General features: G+C 31.5%; 1 protein-coding gene across 5 annotated transcripts; it reads right to left on the reverse strand.

Moving 5' to 3' along the window:
- Nucleotides 1–1,509: 1,509 nt before the first annotated feature.
- LOC137837610 (short-chain dehydrogenase TIC 32, chloroplastic-like) lies at nucleotides 1,510–19,343 on the reverse strand. 5 transcript variants are annotated; one of them, XM_068646656.1, is made up of 8 exons: nucleotides 19,186–19,343; nucleotides 17,132–17,363; nucleotides 12,881–12,960; nucleotides 12,079–12,232; nucleotides 11,738–11,816; nucleotides 2,292–2,373; nucleotides 2,116–2,171; nucleotides 1,510–1,912 (listed from the first exon to the last, which is right to left on the reverse strand). In XM_068646656.1, exons 1-8 carry the CDS (start codon nucleotides 19,280–19,282, stop codon nucleotides 1,754–1,756), a joined length of 939 nt encoding a protein of 312 aa, XP_068502757.1. In that variant the 5' UTR covers nucleotides 19,283–19,343; the 3' UTR covers nucleotides 1,510–1,753. The 5 variants fall into 5 exon arrangements, with proteins under 5 accessions (XP_068502757.1, XP_068502758.1, XP_068502756.1 ...); XM_068646657.1 differs by having other exon boundaries at nucleotides 2,157–2,198; XM_068646655.1 differs by having other exon boundaries at nucleotides 2,116–2,198.

Here is a 19,343-nt window from a genome sequence, read left to right on the forward strand (position 1 = left end):
ACTTGAGCGTCGGAGTGCGATCGGCCGCAGCGGCGCCACTTTGTCTTTTGCAGGTTCTTGAGGTGAATCGAGGTGAAGGACGGAAGCTAGCGTGGTGCAAAGCCGATCCAGAGGAGGAACACCTTTGACAAGGCGAGCCACGTATTCAGATGTGTAACTGTCAGGAGAGAGAAAGTGCACAGGTATATAAGAGATTCTAACGAACTTCTGAGGTACGCGCGTTCAGAACACTTCTTTACGCTTGGAGAAATACTTGAGTGACTGAGAGAGTTTTTGCACGATTCCTTGAGTTCTTAGTTTTCTCTCTTAGAGTTTTGGTGGTTCCGTCACTGACTTGAGCGTCGGAGTGCGATCGGCCGCAGCGGCGCCACTTTGTCTTTTGCAGGTTCTTGAGGTGAATCGAGGTGAAGGACGGAAGCTAGCGTGGTGCAAAGCCGATCCAGAGGAGGAACACCTTTGACAAGGCGAGGCTCTTGCGTTCTGGTCAACAGGCAAGATCAATTATAAATAATTATGCCTTATGTGTAGTTAAGTGAGTGCCGAAATAATTAGGGAGCTAAGAACCACTTATTAGGTAAAGGATGTCAGGGGGAAACGAGTAGGGTCATGAAATTTCAAAGACTTAGACATCTAACAATTCTCATACTTTATAGTTTATATATAGCAACCTTGTTTCCTTGAAGATAATTCAATTAGGATTGTTGTGAACAATACGCATGTATCCAAGGAAACAAATTGCACAAGATAAACAACTTTCACTACAAAAATATGATTAAATAAAAATTAAATTTATTAAATAAAAAATAATTAATCACTATATTAACTAAATTAGATATTATTATACAAATTAAAAATATTATTAGTATTTAAAACCATTTCTATTATTAATAAAAGTTATAAATTAATTTATAAATCAATATTTAATTAGCTATCAAGATTTTAGGTAATAATTATTTAAGATTTTAAAATTGATAACTAAAACTTTGATAACTATTATATATCAATTTAAAAATTATTTTATAAACTTTATTAATAATAAAATTTATTTTAAATATTAATAATTTTTTATTTTTAAAATAATATATAATTTATTTAAGTAATTAATTGTTTTTTATCTTGTAAAACATTAATTTTAAGTGATAACATGAGTATTTATGAGTATTTGACAACTGTCAACTTTAAATGCATATCACTATTTTTTAACAAAGCGTGTCAGCACTTTAATGCTAATAACAACTAAATTTTTAATTTTTTTATATAAAAATTTTCATGTTAGATATCATTATGCAACTGAAAAGTTAATAATCATAATCTACCATTATATAAAAAAAATTATTAAAATAAAAAATAAAAAAAATACAAAACTTATATATATAAAAAAAACAATACGGAAATAGACTATACATATTCATGAAAAATTTTAAGAACAGATTAGATACAAGTCTATTATATTAATGAAAAGATTCTCTGTGAATAAATCTTAAATTAGCTTGTTTATATGCACACGCATTCTCTTTACGAAAAATATGAGTAATCATAAATATGATTTTTCCACAATAATTAAAATAAGTGTTCCATCAATTACAAACATGACATAGAACATTAATCTTAAGAGATAAATGTTTGTTTTCTTTTACTTGTTTGCGCACTCAAATTGGGAGCATGACTTCAAAAACGTTTTAGGGCAGAAATGTGCACCCCTAAACCCCAAACATTTATAATTCATATAACATTGCGAATTGGCACAAAGTATTCACTTGATCAAACTCATGCTGAAATCCCAGAGTTTATTAGCCAACTCAAGGTCCCTTCCATTTGACCCTACTTTGGCGATTTTATTATCTGCAAAATACTCTCCACTAATTCCCCTAACTTCAGGGTGCAATGCTACGTAACATGTTGTTGCTGCTCCCTGCAGTAACATTGGACAAGATAAAGAAAAAATAACTGCCTTTTGATTAATATAAAAATATAATTATCAAAGTTTATTAAAAAGATAAACGCAAAAGCATAAATAAAAATAATATATATATTTTTCCCGTATGATTGCTGACTAATTTACAATATAATTTTGAAAATCTTCATAAATAGGTCGTTTTAGTTGAATTAACTTACTTGTTGGGTATTTTTAAGTGCAAAACCTAGCAACATCTTACCTACACTTGCAAGTCCTGCATAAACAATGCAGGCACATAGAACTAAACTTAATGTGATTTATGGGAATATAGCTGCAGAAACAATTGCTGGAAAGAAAAGAGAAAGTTGAAGAGAATGTGATTGTAGCTAGTTACCATGGTGAAAGTAGTAACGATGAATATTGGTGACAATGAGTCCTGGATGAAGAGAATTAGCAGTAATATCTACCCCATCTTCCTGGTCACCATATCAATGAAGTAATATTACATATATACGAGAGAAATGGCGTAGTGAACAAGTTAACAAAAAGGTTGGCAAAGATTGAAACAAAGTCATCACTTATCGTTAAGATATATATCTTAAGAACATGTTCTAACTCTTTTCCAACTATTTTATGCATATCACTCTTTAAAATAACAAAATTATCAGGATGGATGATCTAAGAAAATCCAAAAAACATTTTCTATAGAATTGAATGACGAAGAGAGGAATATTAGCATGGGTAAACTGAGAATTAGTATCACTACAAGAAAAAATGGTTTTAAAAACTAGTTTATTAGTCTTTTCAAAATGATAAAATTAGTTAATAGACCTTGTTTACCTCTTTGATCAGGGATAGACCATCTAACAAATTTAACTCTCATAAATCGCTTAAGCAATGTAACATTGTAGGACTGCCTAATATGTTAATCACAATAATCTCTCTAGCGTGTTTATTTTACAATTTGCACATGAAGAAACTTAATTATAAATCCTAACACCTTTTATAATATTTTTTATCATCAAAATCTGCTAGACTTACTTATCCTCATAGGACCGACTAATAGGGTATTAGACTATTTAACAATGACTAGACTGTCTAATGTCTTAACAAAACCAATTAACACTGATTCAATTTTTTTGTCTTATTTTATCCCATCTTAAATGCATCTTAATACCTTTCTTGTTGCATCTAGATGGATATGACTTGGATCATTCATGAACTAAGGAAGTAAACTTGTTGCAAACATATCAGACATTGAATGGGTGAGATAAAATAAATTACCAAGTAGGCTTCTACAATTTCTAACATCAAATTTCCATCCTCCATCCTTTTTCTTCAACTTTTTATTCACAACCAATAGTGTATCAATTGGATAACAGCCTAACATCTCAAACTTTTTGATAAGAACGATCTGGAAGGACACATATTGGACCTTTAACTAGGGTCATGGCTAGAAGAATGGAAGAAGAAGAAGGAGTTCAGAAAACTCTATTTTTATGGAGAATTAATTTTTAACTTTTCTTCAAAATTTCCTAATCTTATAAATTTGTACAAGTAGTATAGGCTTTATTTTGGGTTTGTATTTCGGTCATTATCTTGGGCCAATTTCAATGGGTCATGTATTGAGCAAATTAGATAGGGTATAAATAGAAAAAGAAAGAGTCTAGCTAGAGTTACAATTGGGCCTCCTTGGACCCAATGCAACTCTAGACCATCTAGAGAGTTTTTAGGGTTAAAGTTTGCATTTTGGCTGCTTATAGCACTATAAACACAAGTGCTAGCCCTCTTGTAAATGGCTTTTGAATATATTATTGAATTGCTGCCAAAATTTCAGCCTCAACTAGTCTCTTATCTCACTCTTTGCTAGCCTTATTTCTAAGTGTTTTAGTAAGGAAACTCTTGGGAGTTGGTCAAACCTCTCTTAATCTTCATTATCATTCTCAATACACCAATATTTCATAATTTCTTTCACTCATTTTAGCCACCCAATCCCACCAAATTTCGCACCCCAAAATACAAAACAAAAGACTCATAGCAATGCAAGCTAGGATTGCATCATTTGGTATTAGAGCTTAGGTATTCAAGAGATAAGTTGTTCTAACTTTTGTTCTTCCATTTCTGTGTTGTTCCTCACTTTTTAGAATGTCTTGAATCTATTTTAAATGTGTTTCCACTGTTTAAATGTGTTTTTGTTTAGTTTAATCGGTTCAAATAGCTTGTTCTTTCTTGAACCATCTATATTGGTGTTTAGGAGTTCTTTTTGAGTTTATCTTATTGTGTGCTTTCCATTTTTGTTGAGTCTTCTTTCATTATCTTTTGGTAAAAATAGTTTATGTTGGTTTCATTTTTATTTTATGATCCATTTCAAGTTGTATAAAGTCATGTTATTTCCATATATGTCATAAAATCAAGTAGTTCTTTTTTTTATTTTTTATTTCTTATTTTTACAATGAATATACATGTCATTTGAGTGTTTTTGTGCCTTTTGTGAGCTCTTCTTTTTATGTTTTTGAGTCTCTTATCTTGTTATTAGATCATTAACAAGTTTATTACAGTTAGGTTTCTATTATGTCTTGAGTTTCAATTCTTTTTTTCAAATCCCTTAGGTTTCTTCTTTTCCAGTTTTTGTGAAATTTTGTCTCTGTTGTGAGATTTTATTGTGAGTTTGTATTTTGGTAAAAAAATATGAACAAAATTGCATAACCCTATTGAGATGTTTTTGGTATCCAGTTAAAACAGAACGTCCGAAAACACAATAGAAAAAAGTTATAAAAAGTAAAAGTCATGACATTTTCAGCCCAAAAAAAACAGTTTCAGTGTGGTGTTGCTCTCATATAAAATTTACAGCATCTTATTCTTGGGCTTTTTGACCTAAAATTTTTACCACACCTTTCTTGATGTGTTATGGAGTTGGGATAAAAGTTTGAGATTCAAATTCATTATAATATTTTCCCAGTAAATCATCTCTGTTAGTTCTGAATAACAATTTCAATCTCTAAATACTGGTACGACAATGTTTGATTTATTTCTATCAGAATACACATCCGTTTGACCTAAAATTTGTTTCGTTTGATCAAATATTGTGTTGAGATACTCAAATAAAAATTTGGAAGTTTCAGTGTCTGTTTCATTCTAGATTTTTTTTTTGTTTGAAGTTTATTCTAGTGTTATTCTTAGGTTTCCTATTTGAATGCTCACTATTTTTGTTATCTTTAATTGTTGATTTGTGTCTTAAAATACTCCTTGCATTTTTCAAATTAAATTCATTTGAGTTTACCAATTTTAATTGAGTTTTTCTTGATTTTTTTTACTTGTTGGCCTCATAAGGTGAAATTCATATTGAGTGGAAGTTAGTTTTGAAGTTTATTTCTACTTGATGATTCATAGCTAAAGGATAAAATCAATGATTATTTGGAGAGGGCAAAAATTGAAGAGAAGAATCAATTTCATATAAAAGAGAAGAAAGATTTGACAATTTGAAGACAACAAATTCATAAAAAAAAATTTGTTGTTCTTTTAGCTTTGTATCACGAAACCTTTGTGTACAAGTTTAACTTCTTTTTTTTTTTTTGCTTTTCTTATCTACTTATATTAGTTAGCGGGGAAAATTCTTTCAGAGAAAATCTAAGGCGAGTTTTGTAGATTAAATACAAAATTTTGCAGTTTCTATGTAGCTTTTGTGGCAAATCAAAGGGTTCTCTTTTGGAAGTCTATTCGAAATAGATTTATAAAGCTAAGAAGATGGGGAACCAGTTAGTAGAATTGGGAGCAGCAATTAAAGCACAATTTTCTACGAAACATTGGTGTTCATGCTGACTTCCTCAAGAGTCTACAAGTACTTTAGTAGGTAGACCACCAAAGAAAAGGAGGATGTAGCAAATGGTTTTTCTAGAGCTCATTGAAATATGCATCTTTTCTTATGTTTTTGAAACAAAGGCCAAATCCTGGCCAATTTTGCTAATGTTTTTATGCTTGTTTGTGTTGTAATCGAGGCACCTTTTTCTATGCAGATTGAGGAATATATAAGGGAGGATGCTTTGGAGAAAGGAAGATGTCGTATGTGTATCCTCAAGTAGTAGCATTTGGAGATGTTGTCATGGGTTTAGTGAAGGTTTGATATAGTCTAGTAACCATATGGTACAGGTTTTAGCTGCTCAATAGCCTGGCAATGAGGTTGCTATTTTTATTCAGTAAAGTGGTAATGCCTTTGTTGCATACAACAAGGGAGCTAAGCTTTTAAAGGTTGTTTATTGGGGTAGCATAAGAACTTGGTTACATGGTGGAAGCAACGCATTATGGGAGTATGAAGTATTGCATCTTTTGCTCTGGCAATTTGGGTATTACAGATGTTGGTGCCATTTCGGATGCAAGAAACAATGTTGTTATAGTTTTGTTTTATTCTTCTTCTGTTGTTGGTTTTTTGCAGCCCATGTTTTTCAGGGGGTTGGTCTCTTTCCAGGGTCATGTTTTGGTTTTGGTTCTTTAAAGGTAGGAGTTTTTTCTTCTTTTAGTTTAAGAATTGTGAGCTATGTGTTGCTATACATAGTATGCATTGAACGGTTGATTCTTAAGGTAAGTGAGATTTGTGAATAAGGGTGGGACACCCCTAAAAGGTTCCGTTTATTTATATTTATTCTTTGCTGAGAAAAAAAAATATAAAATTTTTTGGTGATATAAAAACACCATTATAAAGATTGACATAAATATATTGATAGTATCGATAAGACCGATTTAATTAAATGTTAAATGATATTTGTTTTGCTTTCTACCTTGTCAAATGATTTTTTATTTTATCCAATTTCAGTTCCAAATCTTGAAGAATCCTAGTGTTTTTGCCCATTGATAGGCCTAAATACAAAAATGGTATCTTCATTTGTAAACAATTAGAACAATTGTCGCCCCTTTCGTGAAACAACTTTCTACTCACAACCCTTCTATGTTACTCTTGAGGAAATTGACCTTCAATCTAGAGACTATTTCAAAAACACCTAAGTATGATCTTAAGGACCATTATATTTTGCATGGATGCCTCACAAATAGAGTGTCATTTGAAAATGCAATAAACTCATCATCACTTCCTTCTCTTCTACTTTCACCTTTAATAACATTTTTAGTCATAACTTATCTATCAAGATTAAGAAGGGGATTTAGTGGATCCCCTTGTTTAAGTGCTTCAGTTGGCATAAATTTCTTGATCAGATTACCATTGACCATAATCAAGACTGATGTAGACTCTGCATTCATTTATACAATTGACTGAGTCATATGACTTTTCCAATATACATTTAAAAATGAGTCATATTGTTTTCTTTTCCTTTTCAGCTCCTCGATCTCTTCATTTTGTTACCATCATTTGCTACCAATGGTCTTTCCAATAAATTTGTAACCCTAAGAAAGGTGTTTTGTGAGTCATTATCACTTTATGTAAGACTTATTTTTAAACTGATCAATAGAGCTTCAACAACAACTTTGTAATAACATCCTGCCAAAGAGATAAAACAATATCCATTTAGTCACAAACAATCTTTACATTTTGGAATCAAAATACCATATTAAGCTCCACTATCTCTAGTGTGAGGTTGTTAATATACTCCCAAAAAGCTTCCTTATTCCATCTCTTCAAATATTTTTTTAATAGCTTCAGTTTCTCTTTGATCAAAAAGATACCTAATTTGTACTTTGCATAACTCTTCCAAAGAGCCTTAACAATTCTATAGTATTAAGTAATTTATTATATATTAAATATTGTATAAGCTCTCTCAGTGTTTATGTGGTCTTCTATATAAGACTCATTTGTCATTTGTTCTAGATACGTGTAATCTTTTTTGTTCTCACAATAACACATCATTGCTTTCTTTGTTCTCTAATTCCTTGTCTTCTATTTCTGCCTTTATTCCTTTCTTCCTTACATGGTATCATGAGCCATAATAGCTTCTTCTTCCTCTGTTGCAGCTTCATCTTCCTCCTCTGTTGCTGAGACGGAAAAATTTTCCATTTCTACTACCTTCATACTTTCATCATCATAACACCCATCAATTTCAAATTGAATGATGACAACTTCTTAATTTGAAAACAAGTGCACGCAACCTTGCGCAACCTCAATCTCATAAGATTCTTAGATGGATCGTCTATACCTGCTCGCTTTGCTTCTACTGATCATGAATCAAAGGGTACTACCAATCTTGCTTTTCCTCCTTATCAATAGCAAGATCAATAACCAGGCCCAAAGAATAGTTCCACAATCTAATTGTTCCCACTTTGTAACACACAACTTTATGTATAAGAATGCACCATCTGCTACCTAAGATCGCTTTGGTAAGGCAATATGGCTGACCAAAAGCACCCAAGATAAAAAACAATACCAAGCAATCACCACCTCTCCATACACATCCCAACTTAGTAGTCCCAGACTGCCCGTCTAGCTACCTGCAAAAGGAAACGCTGATACTGGCCAGCAATGCCTCAGTGCAAATTTAAGCAACTCTATGTTCAACTCCTACATCATCATTAACTCTAAGGAACTTTGTTAGCTGCCAAACACCCTCTGCTACACCTCCAAAAGAGATAATCCTCATCCCCTGCTGCCACGGATGGTTCATAGTTGTTCTTCATAGACAGTAACAGCTACCACGATTCTATCAACTATTTGCTTGACAGACGACAGATCTTCCATAGTCTTTCGTACATCACCTGTAACTTTTGATGCACAACTCAGGATTCAAAAGTCGGTCCGAGAAGGTAAAGTTGAAAGTGCATATCCTGTGTTTCATCCAAAGCCACGATATAAGTTGTGTTTGATGGAAAATTTCTTCCGTGTTACGTACCCCTAGACGTGGTTAGCCAAGCGCTCATAAGCTGATTTTACCTAAAACTCCACTGAAGAGTCCTTGTCCCAGACTTGAAGGTCCTTTTCCTCCCTATTTAGAGAGCCCGTAGAGATATACCTTAGCAATTCTTCTTCTTGTATAGATTCTCATTCAAACCTTTCCCTCCTTCACCTTAACCTCTAGCACCACACTACCTTACCCACCTTCAGGCCTTGGTCTAGAGATAGAGAAAACAACCTAGGATACAGGGACATGAGATTATTCCTTCCAACCCACGTGTCCTCCCAAAATCTAGCTTTGTTCCTCGATCCAACTTTCCATAACATAGCTTCTTGGAACCACCCTGCTTCTTCACCCTCACCACATACTTTTGATAAATCTCTCTACCACCAAGACTAAAATTTCAATTGGATCTGCCTTCGACCAGATTCCACACCATATTTTGATACTAAGATATTCTTCCACTTCCCTTCTTCATTACTTGTTAACCGCCATTTCAATTTGGCTAGAGGAACATTGTTAAACTTTCTGATGTCTTTGATCCCCAGCCCACCTTCCTCTAAGGGTTTGCAAACATTCTCTAAATTTACCCAAGATATGTAATAAGTGCCCAATTTTTGTAATATTTCATATTAAAATATAGGTAGTTTTGAATAATCCCTAATTATGAATTTATACATTTTTACATATTTTATGATCTTTAATTGAATAAGAGCATTTTATTCCCAAATTTGGTGTTAATTGCAGGTTTCTAGGGAAGAATGGAGATTTGGACTAAAGAAGAATGATATATGCTAAAAGGAGAAAGCTGGAAGGCCCAGAACACATAAAAGAGAGAAAAAAGTTCAACTCAGCAGCGAAAATGTGTCAAATTAATTAGGCTATTTTTATGTTTTTATCATTAAGCCCATGAGCGCAACGCATGAAGTCACCTAACCCTAGTAAATTAGGTTAAATAGGGGGCTAGAGGCACAATCCTAGTGTGCCAAATTGAGAGGAAAACACCATTGAGTGAATTGTAACCAATTGGGAGAATAGAAGGTGCTAGAAGTATGCGTGGCTAAGTCTACCCTACGGGATTGGGAGTAATTTGTTCAAACTCTTATGTATTGAGGTGATATTTAATTACTATATAATATTATGTTCTTGATTGATTATTGGTATTTTTGTTTTGCTTCTAAATATTTGTGACATGTTTGAGAATCTTAAATCTGACTGAGAAGTATTTTTAGGGTTTTGACCTAAACAACAATACTTAACATATTTGAGTGTTAGGAATAGACTTGAAATGTTAATTTCTATTAACGTCTGAGCTTGATTATAAGTTGTTCTTATAAATATACGAGAGATCAATATTTAGGGAGCATTCTTAACAATTTTATATGCGAGGAATCGATATAAATGACTTTTATACGAACATCAATTTCAATCAAAGAACATAATGTTAACATGCTAATCAAAATACATAAGAGTGAGACAAATGAAACCTAATCCCTATTTTTCCAACTTGAAGCAACCAATTCTTTGTCTGTTTTCTTATTGATCATCGTCAACATAACCACTTTCAACACACTTTTAATTGTTTTATTTTATATTTAATGAATATTATACTTGATAATTCAATTGTTCCTTATGGGATCGATATCCGTCCTAAGGGAAAAATTATTACTTCTGACAATGCGGTGCATTTGCCATAGAAAGTCATCAATATGGATCTTTTGTCTCTTCCCCACCCCCACATAAAACTCCTTTGGATGTTAGCAATATCATTGTACACTGATGTCGGGGCTTTATGAAAAGACAAATGGAAAAGGGGCAAGGCAATAATTAATAACTGACTTGATTAAGCAAATTCTTCCCGCATAGGAATCTCCTTTTCCACACACACAGTTTAGCGTTAAGCTTTGCCAAGATTGGCTTCCAAAACTGCTTCTTCCTTAGATTACCGCCCACTTCCAACCCCGGATATTTAAACGGTACCCCCATTAGCGTGCAGTTCAGGAACTTTGCATATAGTGCAAGGGAGTCATTTTCAACATTTATGTCAGCCAACTTTGATTTGTGGAAATTTACTTTTAGCCCCGAAGCAATCTCAAAGCCCCTTAAGATTTCTTTAATGGAGAAAACGTTGTTATAGGAGTCTCCACACATAAAAATAGTATCATTAACGAATTGTAACACACAAGCTTCTACCTCACTCCTCCCCACCTCCACTCCACTAAGCAAATTCAACGTGATTGCTTGTCTTACTAGTCCAGCCAAACCTTCAGCTACAATAAGGAATGAGAATGGGGCTAGAGGGTCACCCTCCCTCAATCCTTTAGATGGTATAAATTCCTCTGTGGGGCTTCCATTAACCAAAACAAACATGGATGAGGACTCCAGGCAACCTTTGATCCACCTAATCCATTTACTGTGAAAGCCCAACCTGTTTAACATATCTAATAAAAAAATCTCACTTTACCGAGTTGTATGTCTTTTCATAGTCCACCTTCAAGCATACGCCACTCCTATTATACCTCCTTAAGTCCTCAACAACCTCATTGGTCACCAATACACTGTCTAACAAGCATCTATCCTTCAAGAAAATCGACTGGCTATCATCAATAATTGTTGGTAGAATACTCTTGATACGACGTGCTAACACCTTAGTTTTAATTTTATAGACAACACCCATAAGAAAAATAGGTCTATACTGATCAAGTAATATGGACTCTCTCACTTTGGAAACTAAGGCGCAAAGGTGATGAAAGATGCATCCAAATTATGGAAACCAAGCATCCAAATCCGAATTCATATTAGGTGTTATTAACACAAAAGAACAATGATCAAAAACATTTCTGCATAGCACATAACCCAAATATCCAACCATTCGCTGGATATCAACATTAGCTGAAGCATTTGACCTATACCTTGTTGTTTCTTAAAAGTTCAGAAAAATCAATGGATATAACAAACGTAAACTTCTAATGGCTATCAATAACCAGCGGTACCATAAATGTTAACATACCTTAAGACGTCTAGCAAGTTCATTGGCATGTAAAATATTAGCAAGCTTTGACTGTGCATAAGCACGGAATTTCTGATAACTGTACACAAAGAAGCAAAACTAATAAACAATGCAAAAACACTTATCCTGCGTAACACCACAGGAAATCATGTTTATATGATTAATTTTCAATGCAACAATATGGTTCGTGTGAGTAAAAAACTATACTTTATTCAGGTGCATCAAATTTTATCTGCAGGTCTTGCTTGATTTTTAAGTCAATGGATAAATCCCTCTTTCATAAACAAGAAAAAAATTGCCAGCAAAATTTATTTTAATTTGTATTTTGGACAACTTTTTACCTTGATTCATCATTAATTTTATCAAAACGGATTCCTCCACGATAGGTTAATCGATGACCACAAGAGGTAACATTAACAATTCTTCCTTCTCTCTTACTTTCATCTGCTGTTTTCTTCATAGTATCTAATAGCAGATTTGTTAAAAGAAAATGGCCTGCATGTGGTAATATTATGTCAAATATAAACAAAAAAATATACGAGTATTTCCTCATCTTCTGAGCCCATACTTTTATACATACATTAGAAGAGTATGATATTTTATATAAATTATTCCAATACTAAAGAAAACTATTAAATAGAGATTATCTTTGAAGACTAAAAATAATTAGTAATTATATTAGTTAAATTAGATATATCTTATCTTACATAGTAAGAAAATATTTGTATGTAAGTAATTTTTATTGTTAATAAATAGTTTCTAAATTAGTATCTAATTAGCTACCAAAATTTTAGTTACAAACTTTAGAATCTAATTAGTTGTTAGTTAAAATTTTAGTAGCTAATTAATTATCAATTTATAAATTATTTATTAATAATAAAAATTATTTTAAATATTAATAATTATTTAATTTTTAAAATAATATTTAATTTAATTAATATAGTAATTAATTATTTTTTATCTTAAATGATAAGTTAGACGGACTAAATTACCATGATTTTCAATCATTTCCCTGTAGATTTTTGGATTCCATACACTCAAGAAACTTCATTACCATAATGTTTCATATTTCCCCCTAAACCCTGTAGTATTTTTGGGAACTAAAAGAAATTATATATGAGACATTTGATAGTTTCTACATACCCATGTGATTTGTGGCAAATTGCAGTTCAATATTATCCTCAGACAGCATGAACGGGGTTCCAAATATTCCTGCATTGTTTCTTAAATTTCAAAAAATAAACCACAACATTAGTACTCCATTGTTTTCTTAAATTATTAGAATTAAGATGTATATGTAGAGAGAGTAATTTCCAATTATATTAAACACGAATTGCATAGTTTCAAAAAAAATTTCTCAATGTCACTACTTCTATCATTTGACATTTCTATCATTCCAATAACACATGTGGAAGGGGCATAAGTTTGAATGGACAATGCTATTCTAATATCAAACTAATGAAAATACTGAATAGGCATTGCATAAGACGATGAAAAATTGATCGCCAGACGAAGAAGGAAAAATATAAGAGTGTGTGAAAAATTATAAACTAACAAAAATAGATATATATGAAGAGAGAAGTACAATTGATCTATTGTATATGTACTCAAATTTTCCACATTGAAGTGTCACAACAAGCTATTTAAATATAATAAAAAACCAACAATTGAGTGGGCAGAGCAATAGACAAAGTGTAATTAAACTTAAAATAAATATCATTAGTTCACATATACAACTAGTTTTTTTATAAAAAAAAAACAAATTTAACCAAACTTATGACAAAAAGCTACATAAACATTAAAATATTTAATTAAAAAAAAATTCTTTAAAGAGGTGCGACACTAGGATAATTAATTAAAATATATTAATAGAATCTCAGTTTTCAATACTCCTCATTGAGATTTTATTTTTCAGTGTTACAAGCTTTAACCTCATGTAATTTTCACGGATTCGGAGAAAATGTCTTGAAGTTGACAAGCTTATCTTTTAGAATTAGACTAATTATGTAAGTTGTAATTACATTATCAAATTTGTACTCTTTTACAAACTTTGCGTTAGACTTCATAAGTAGGAATAAGAAAATCGCAATAAAAGCTTTACAAGTAAGAAAATTATCTTTGTATTTGGCAATGAATGACCATGATTATCATAGCTTCTATGACCATATAAAATATTTAGCATTTTTGAGGTATAAGTTTTTTTATCAATATATAATAAAATGAATAAATTTACTTCAACTCATAAAAAAATTTCAAGAAATATCTACTTCAACCCATATAAAAAAGGTGATTCAAGACATATCTATCTTAGTGAACATCTTCACAACACCTATATCAACTTCAAATTAGATGACGACAATTACCTAATTTGCAAACAACAAGTACATACAACCAAGCGTAGTTTGAACCTAATGTGGTTCTTTGATTGATCGTCTACCCCCTTTTCATTTTGCTTCTACAGCTGATGAATCAACAGGTACCTACAATCGTACCTTTCTTTCTTTTCAACAGTAAGACCTAGCAATTGTTGCTTGGCTTCTTTCGTCTATGTCTCCTTTGATTCTCACCAAAATGGTGGGGCTCTCCTCTACTGAACAAATACGGACCGCTCTTCACACCTATTAAGCATCTTATACTCAGGCCTGTGTCAAGAAGCTCAAAGCTTCAACTCTATCTTCCTAAACGTGACAGAATTGTAACTGCCTATCTTCTTGATACAAGAAGATTGTAGATTCTTTAGTCTTTATTGGTTGTCCTATTTCAACATAAGATCACATTAAGGTCCTTCTTGAGGGCTTATTTAGGATTATGAATATTTTGTCACTTTAGTCATGACCAGGATTGATCCTTTTTGTTGAAGAAATAAATGCTCTCTTGTTGGTGCATGAAGAACATTTTAAAAAGAACAAATTCTCTAACGGTCATTTTCTTCAAGCTCATATTGTTACTTTTCCACCTTCCACTTTTGTTTCTTCCTTCTCTCGACCGCATCAACAATCAAACAATAAGAAGTTCAGTCGCAACCACATTCAAAATTACAAATTAGTTTTCCTGGTTCAAGATACAATAGCTAGAATTTTTCATCCTCTTCTTCAACTTTTGTCACTTAATCTCGTGTTCAAAGTCAAATTTGTGGAAAGAATGGTCATGTTGCCACAAATTGTTGGCACAAGTATGATCATCCTTAGTTTGTTATTAGTGTTAACTCTTCTCACTTTGCTTCCTCAGTCGGTGATGATGATGATTCTTGGCACACCTTCGAATCTTCATGACGCATTTGGTATCCAGATAGTGGTGCTTCACACCACCTTACACATGATGAGAATAACATTTCATCTAAGACATCTTACACAAGATCTGAGATGGTAAAATTAGGTAATGGTTTTAGTTTACAAATCTCTCATCTCTGTTTTTCCATTTTGAATGATACTTCTTCCTCCAATTTGTTTTCTGTAAATCAATTGTTGCATGTCCCTACTATCTCTAAAAATGTATTAAGCGTTTCTAAATTTACTAAGGATAATCATGTGTTTTTCGAGTATCATTCTTAAAATGTTATGTCAAAAAGCAGGTCATAAAGGAGATTCTCCTGCAAGGATGACTTATACGTGTTTCCCAACTTTTTCCCCGTTTCTCATTTTTTTTTTTTTTTTGTTAAGAATACTTCTATTTTATCAAAGTCAAATTCATATACTTTATGGAACTTTCATTTTGGACATGTCAATGCCAATGTAGAACACTGAATAATGTGGCACTGTAATATGCCTTATACTACTAAATCGAGTTTACGTGATTCTTGTGGGGTAAGCAAAATGCTTCAACTGCCTTTTCAGGTTGACTACTATCTATACTACACCATTACAACTTTTCTTTATAGACATTTGGGGTGTAGCATCCATGCCTACGTCTAATGGTTCGTATTATTACATTGACTTTTTGGATGCATATTCGAATTGTGTATGGTTTTACCTCATTGACAATAAACCACAAGCATTTGCTGTTTTGAAATCTTTATGTGAAAAAACAAACTAGTTTTTCTCTCAAATGTATTCAAACTGATAATGCTTGCGAGTTTTTGTATTTTAAAGTGTTTCTCACTAAACAAGGCATTCTACATCATCTCACATGTCCCCGCACCCATAAACAAAATGGATCTATAGAACGCAAATATTGACACATAGTTATGTCATTCTAGGGGAAAGCTTTTACTGCTGATGATTATATTATCAATGTTCTTCCATCACCTATTTTAAATTAATCTACACCATATAATTTGATCTTTCACAAATCTCCTGATTATAATTTTTATAGAACATTTGGTTGTTCGTCCCATCCAATGTTGCGACCATATAATGAACATAAATTATAGTTTCACTCTTCAATCTATTTATTTGTTGGTTATGGTCCTACTCACAAGGCTTACATATGTATGACTACATCCGGTAAGCAATATATCTCTCACCATGTGGTTTTTAATGAATATGTGTTCTTATTTTTTTTATCAGCGATAAAGATTATATAAATAGGGACACTTCAAAGGTGGTCCAACCCTTATACAGAACAATGAATATGTGTTCCTATTCTCTTTAAGTAAAAATCCTTTCCTTTCTGATTCCCACACTTCTATCTCTCCTTCTTTCACTAATAAAATAATGCTTCTACAATCTGATCCTTTCAATACTATTATTTCTAACCCAATTTCTAATAATAATTCAAATACATGTCATGGCTAGGAGAATGAAAGAGGAAAAAATATCTAAGAGGACTCTTCATTTATGGAGGGTGAATTATTAGAACTCCTTTTCCTTTGACTTGTAAAAATCTAAATAGAAGTAGAGTATTTCATAAAGGAGTAGAAATTTTCTTTTGGAAAAAAATATAAGCATTAGTGGAACAATTTGGGCCTAATTAGGATTAGCTAAGTCCCCTAATTTGTGGAATCAATATGCAGTCATCTTCATTAGGAAAGCCAAAATCCTAATTGAAGAGACCAAGAAAAAGAGCAACATGACCCATTACACATCCACACAGTTTTTTATTTTTCAAGTATCTATAGGTCTCCTTATATCCTTAAAGCATAAGGAGGCATATAAATAGTTGAAAAATAAAAAAAAAGTGAACAATGTGGGACTTGAACATGTTAGGTGCTAAATTTAAAATGCAGTTACACTTTGCACCATTTAGTCCCGCATCTCGAGGAGCCTCTCTATTTATACCTTTGCTAGATTTGGCAATTTCCAAACCTCATCAAGCTAGGACAAAATATATTTTCTCTAACTCAAGGAAATACATTTACTAGATTTGACAATTTCCAAAACTCATAAGTGTTTGAGAGATCTGGGAACTTTAGGTTAAAACTTTTTTTTCTTGTTGTAGTGAGTTGTGTACACTTACATAAGAATGTTTAATGGAAGAGCAGATGAAATGAACTCTGATGCAAATTTTCGAACAGATGCCATTGAACTAAGGTCTAATTCCATTGCATCAACTTTAGCAATAGGAATTTCCTTAAGTATTGCTTCTTTAACATCTTTTGCAGCAACCATATTTCTCACTCCCATAATTACATGAACACCACGCATGGCAAGAACACGGCTAGTCTCAGCACCAATACCACTTGATGCCCCTGTTCCAACTCCAACCAAAATCCCAAGGTTAAAAGAAACTAAAAAATTTGTGAATTTAATGAGAAATTCCCTTTTTAGAATTTTTGAAGTGTTACAAGTTTAAGGTTTTTCAGAGTAAATATATTGGAAAAATAATTAAATCTCACAAAAATCTCATGCATTTTCAAAGATTTATTACATTTTTTTCGTTTTACTTTTTAGTAATAAAAAATGTAGAATTCTTGAACTGCATTTTATTAAGGATGTTGTTAATAATTTGGAATGGTGACATGTCAACGAGATAGACAAAATGTGCGGAAGTGAGTATAACATATAAACTAACCTAAAAAGATCTGAAAAATAGGTTTAATCCAACTTTTAAAAAATTGTCGTATGTGCAATCAATGTGTTTAGACTAGGTTTAAGCAAGTATTTATAAAAATTTAAAACTAAAAATGACTTTCTTAATAATAACATTTATATTAGGACACTTTGTTTTAAAACTTTCATATCTTCTTTCAATAGAAAAAGTAACAATTGTACATGGTACGTATATGATATATTCTAAAAATTAATTTCTATTATACAATTTAGAATTTAAAAATAGTATTTTAGATTACACAATCTAAAAATATATTATAAATTATACAATTCAAAATATGTTTTTAAATTACTTAATTTATAAATGCATTTTAGATTGTACAAATTTAAAATATATCTTAAAATTGCGTAATTTGAAAATATATTTATATAATTTAAAATTGTATTTTATAATATATTTTCATATTATATAATATAAAAATGTATTCTATATTAAATAATTTAAAAATGTAAAATATTTATATATTTATATATATATATATATATTATAGTTTATAATATATTTTCATATCTAAAAAAATGTCTAAAAATATATTTTAGATTGAGTAATCCAATGTTTATGAATTACTTCATATAAAAATTTAAAGCATGGACATTTTTTTTCTTTTGCAACAACAACATGGAAATGCAATAAGAAACTATAGGGTGCAAAAAACAATTTCTCCATACTAGTTTAAACTTTCTATTGAGCTTGATAAGGCCCATGTTGCTTCGTGTGGTGCAATTTGAAGGCCATTGCATTCTGCACCCCATATATTGGTTTTACACGAATTCTAGCAAGATACTCTTATAACACACTCTTTTCATTAAAATAAAAAAACTAAAAAATATTTAAAAAAATCATTAATTAAGACATAAGACTATAAGATTTTGTAATTTTCTGATCATTTTAACCAATAAAAAAATGTTTAAAAGAATTATTTCTAGCACAAGGTGGTACAAGTAGCTTCCCTTGCACCAAAAGCTAATTAGTAAAAAAATAAGTATCTTGACCTTGAATTTCTAAGCCATAAATTAATTAAACATTCAACTAAATAAGAATTTAACGTAATACAAAGTAGGTGTTAACTTCATCATGTTATACAGATAAACGGTTTCTTTAACTTGTCCTTTTTCAGAGGTTGAACGCTAAACATAAACACTCATTTAATCCAAAATTCAATTCAAACTGGTTCATCAAATTGTTAGCCATCACTACCATTCACTCCCATTCAAATGGTTATTCATTCAAAGCAATAAATAAAACTATTTATTTTCTTAACACGATAAGAAAAACAAAACATCAATTAGATTAGATTGGGGATTCTATATTAATTAAAAATAACACCGATTCATAATATATAAATGATAAGATTTTCCCCAAATTATTAATCTAATTTGGAATATATTAGAATCTCCAACAATTTGTTAAAATGAAGAGAAACATAATTTTGTTTTTGTTTTAGAATAAAAAGTGAGTACCTGTAACAATAGCAGTGAGGGCAGTGCCATCGATTCCTTCAGTAACTTCTTCAGCAGTGGAAGAAGATGAAAACGCAGAACCCCCTCTTCTGCTCATGCTGTGTTATTTCTTCTGTCTCTGAATCAAAACTCTCAGAAAAGAAAATATAAAACTCAGT

Source organism: Phaseolus vulgaris, chromosome 4, assembly GCF_000499845.2.
Source record: "Phaseolus vulgaris cultivar G19833 chromosome 4, P. vulgaris v2.0, whole genome shotgun sequence".
Classification (NCBI taxonomy): domain Eukaryota; kingdom Viridiplantae; phylum Streptophyta; class Magnoliopsida; order Fabales; family Fabaceae; genus Phaseolus; species Phaseolus vulgaris.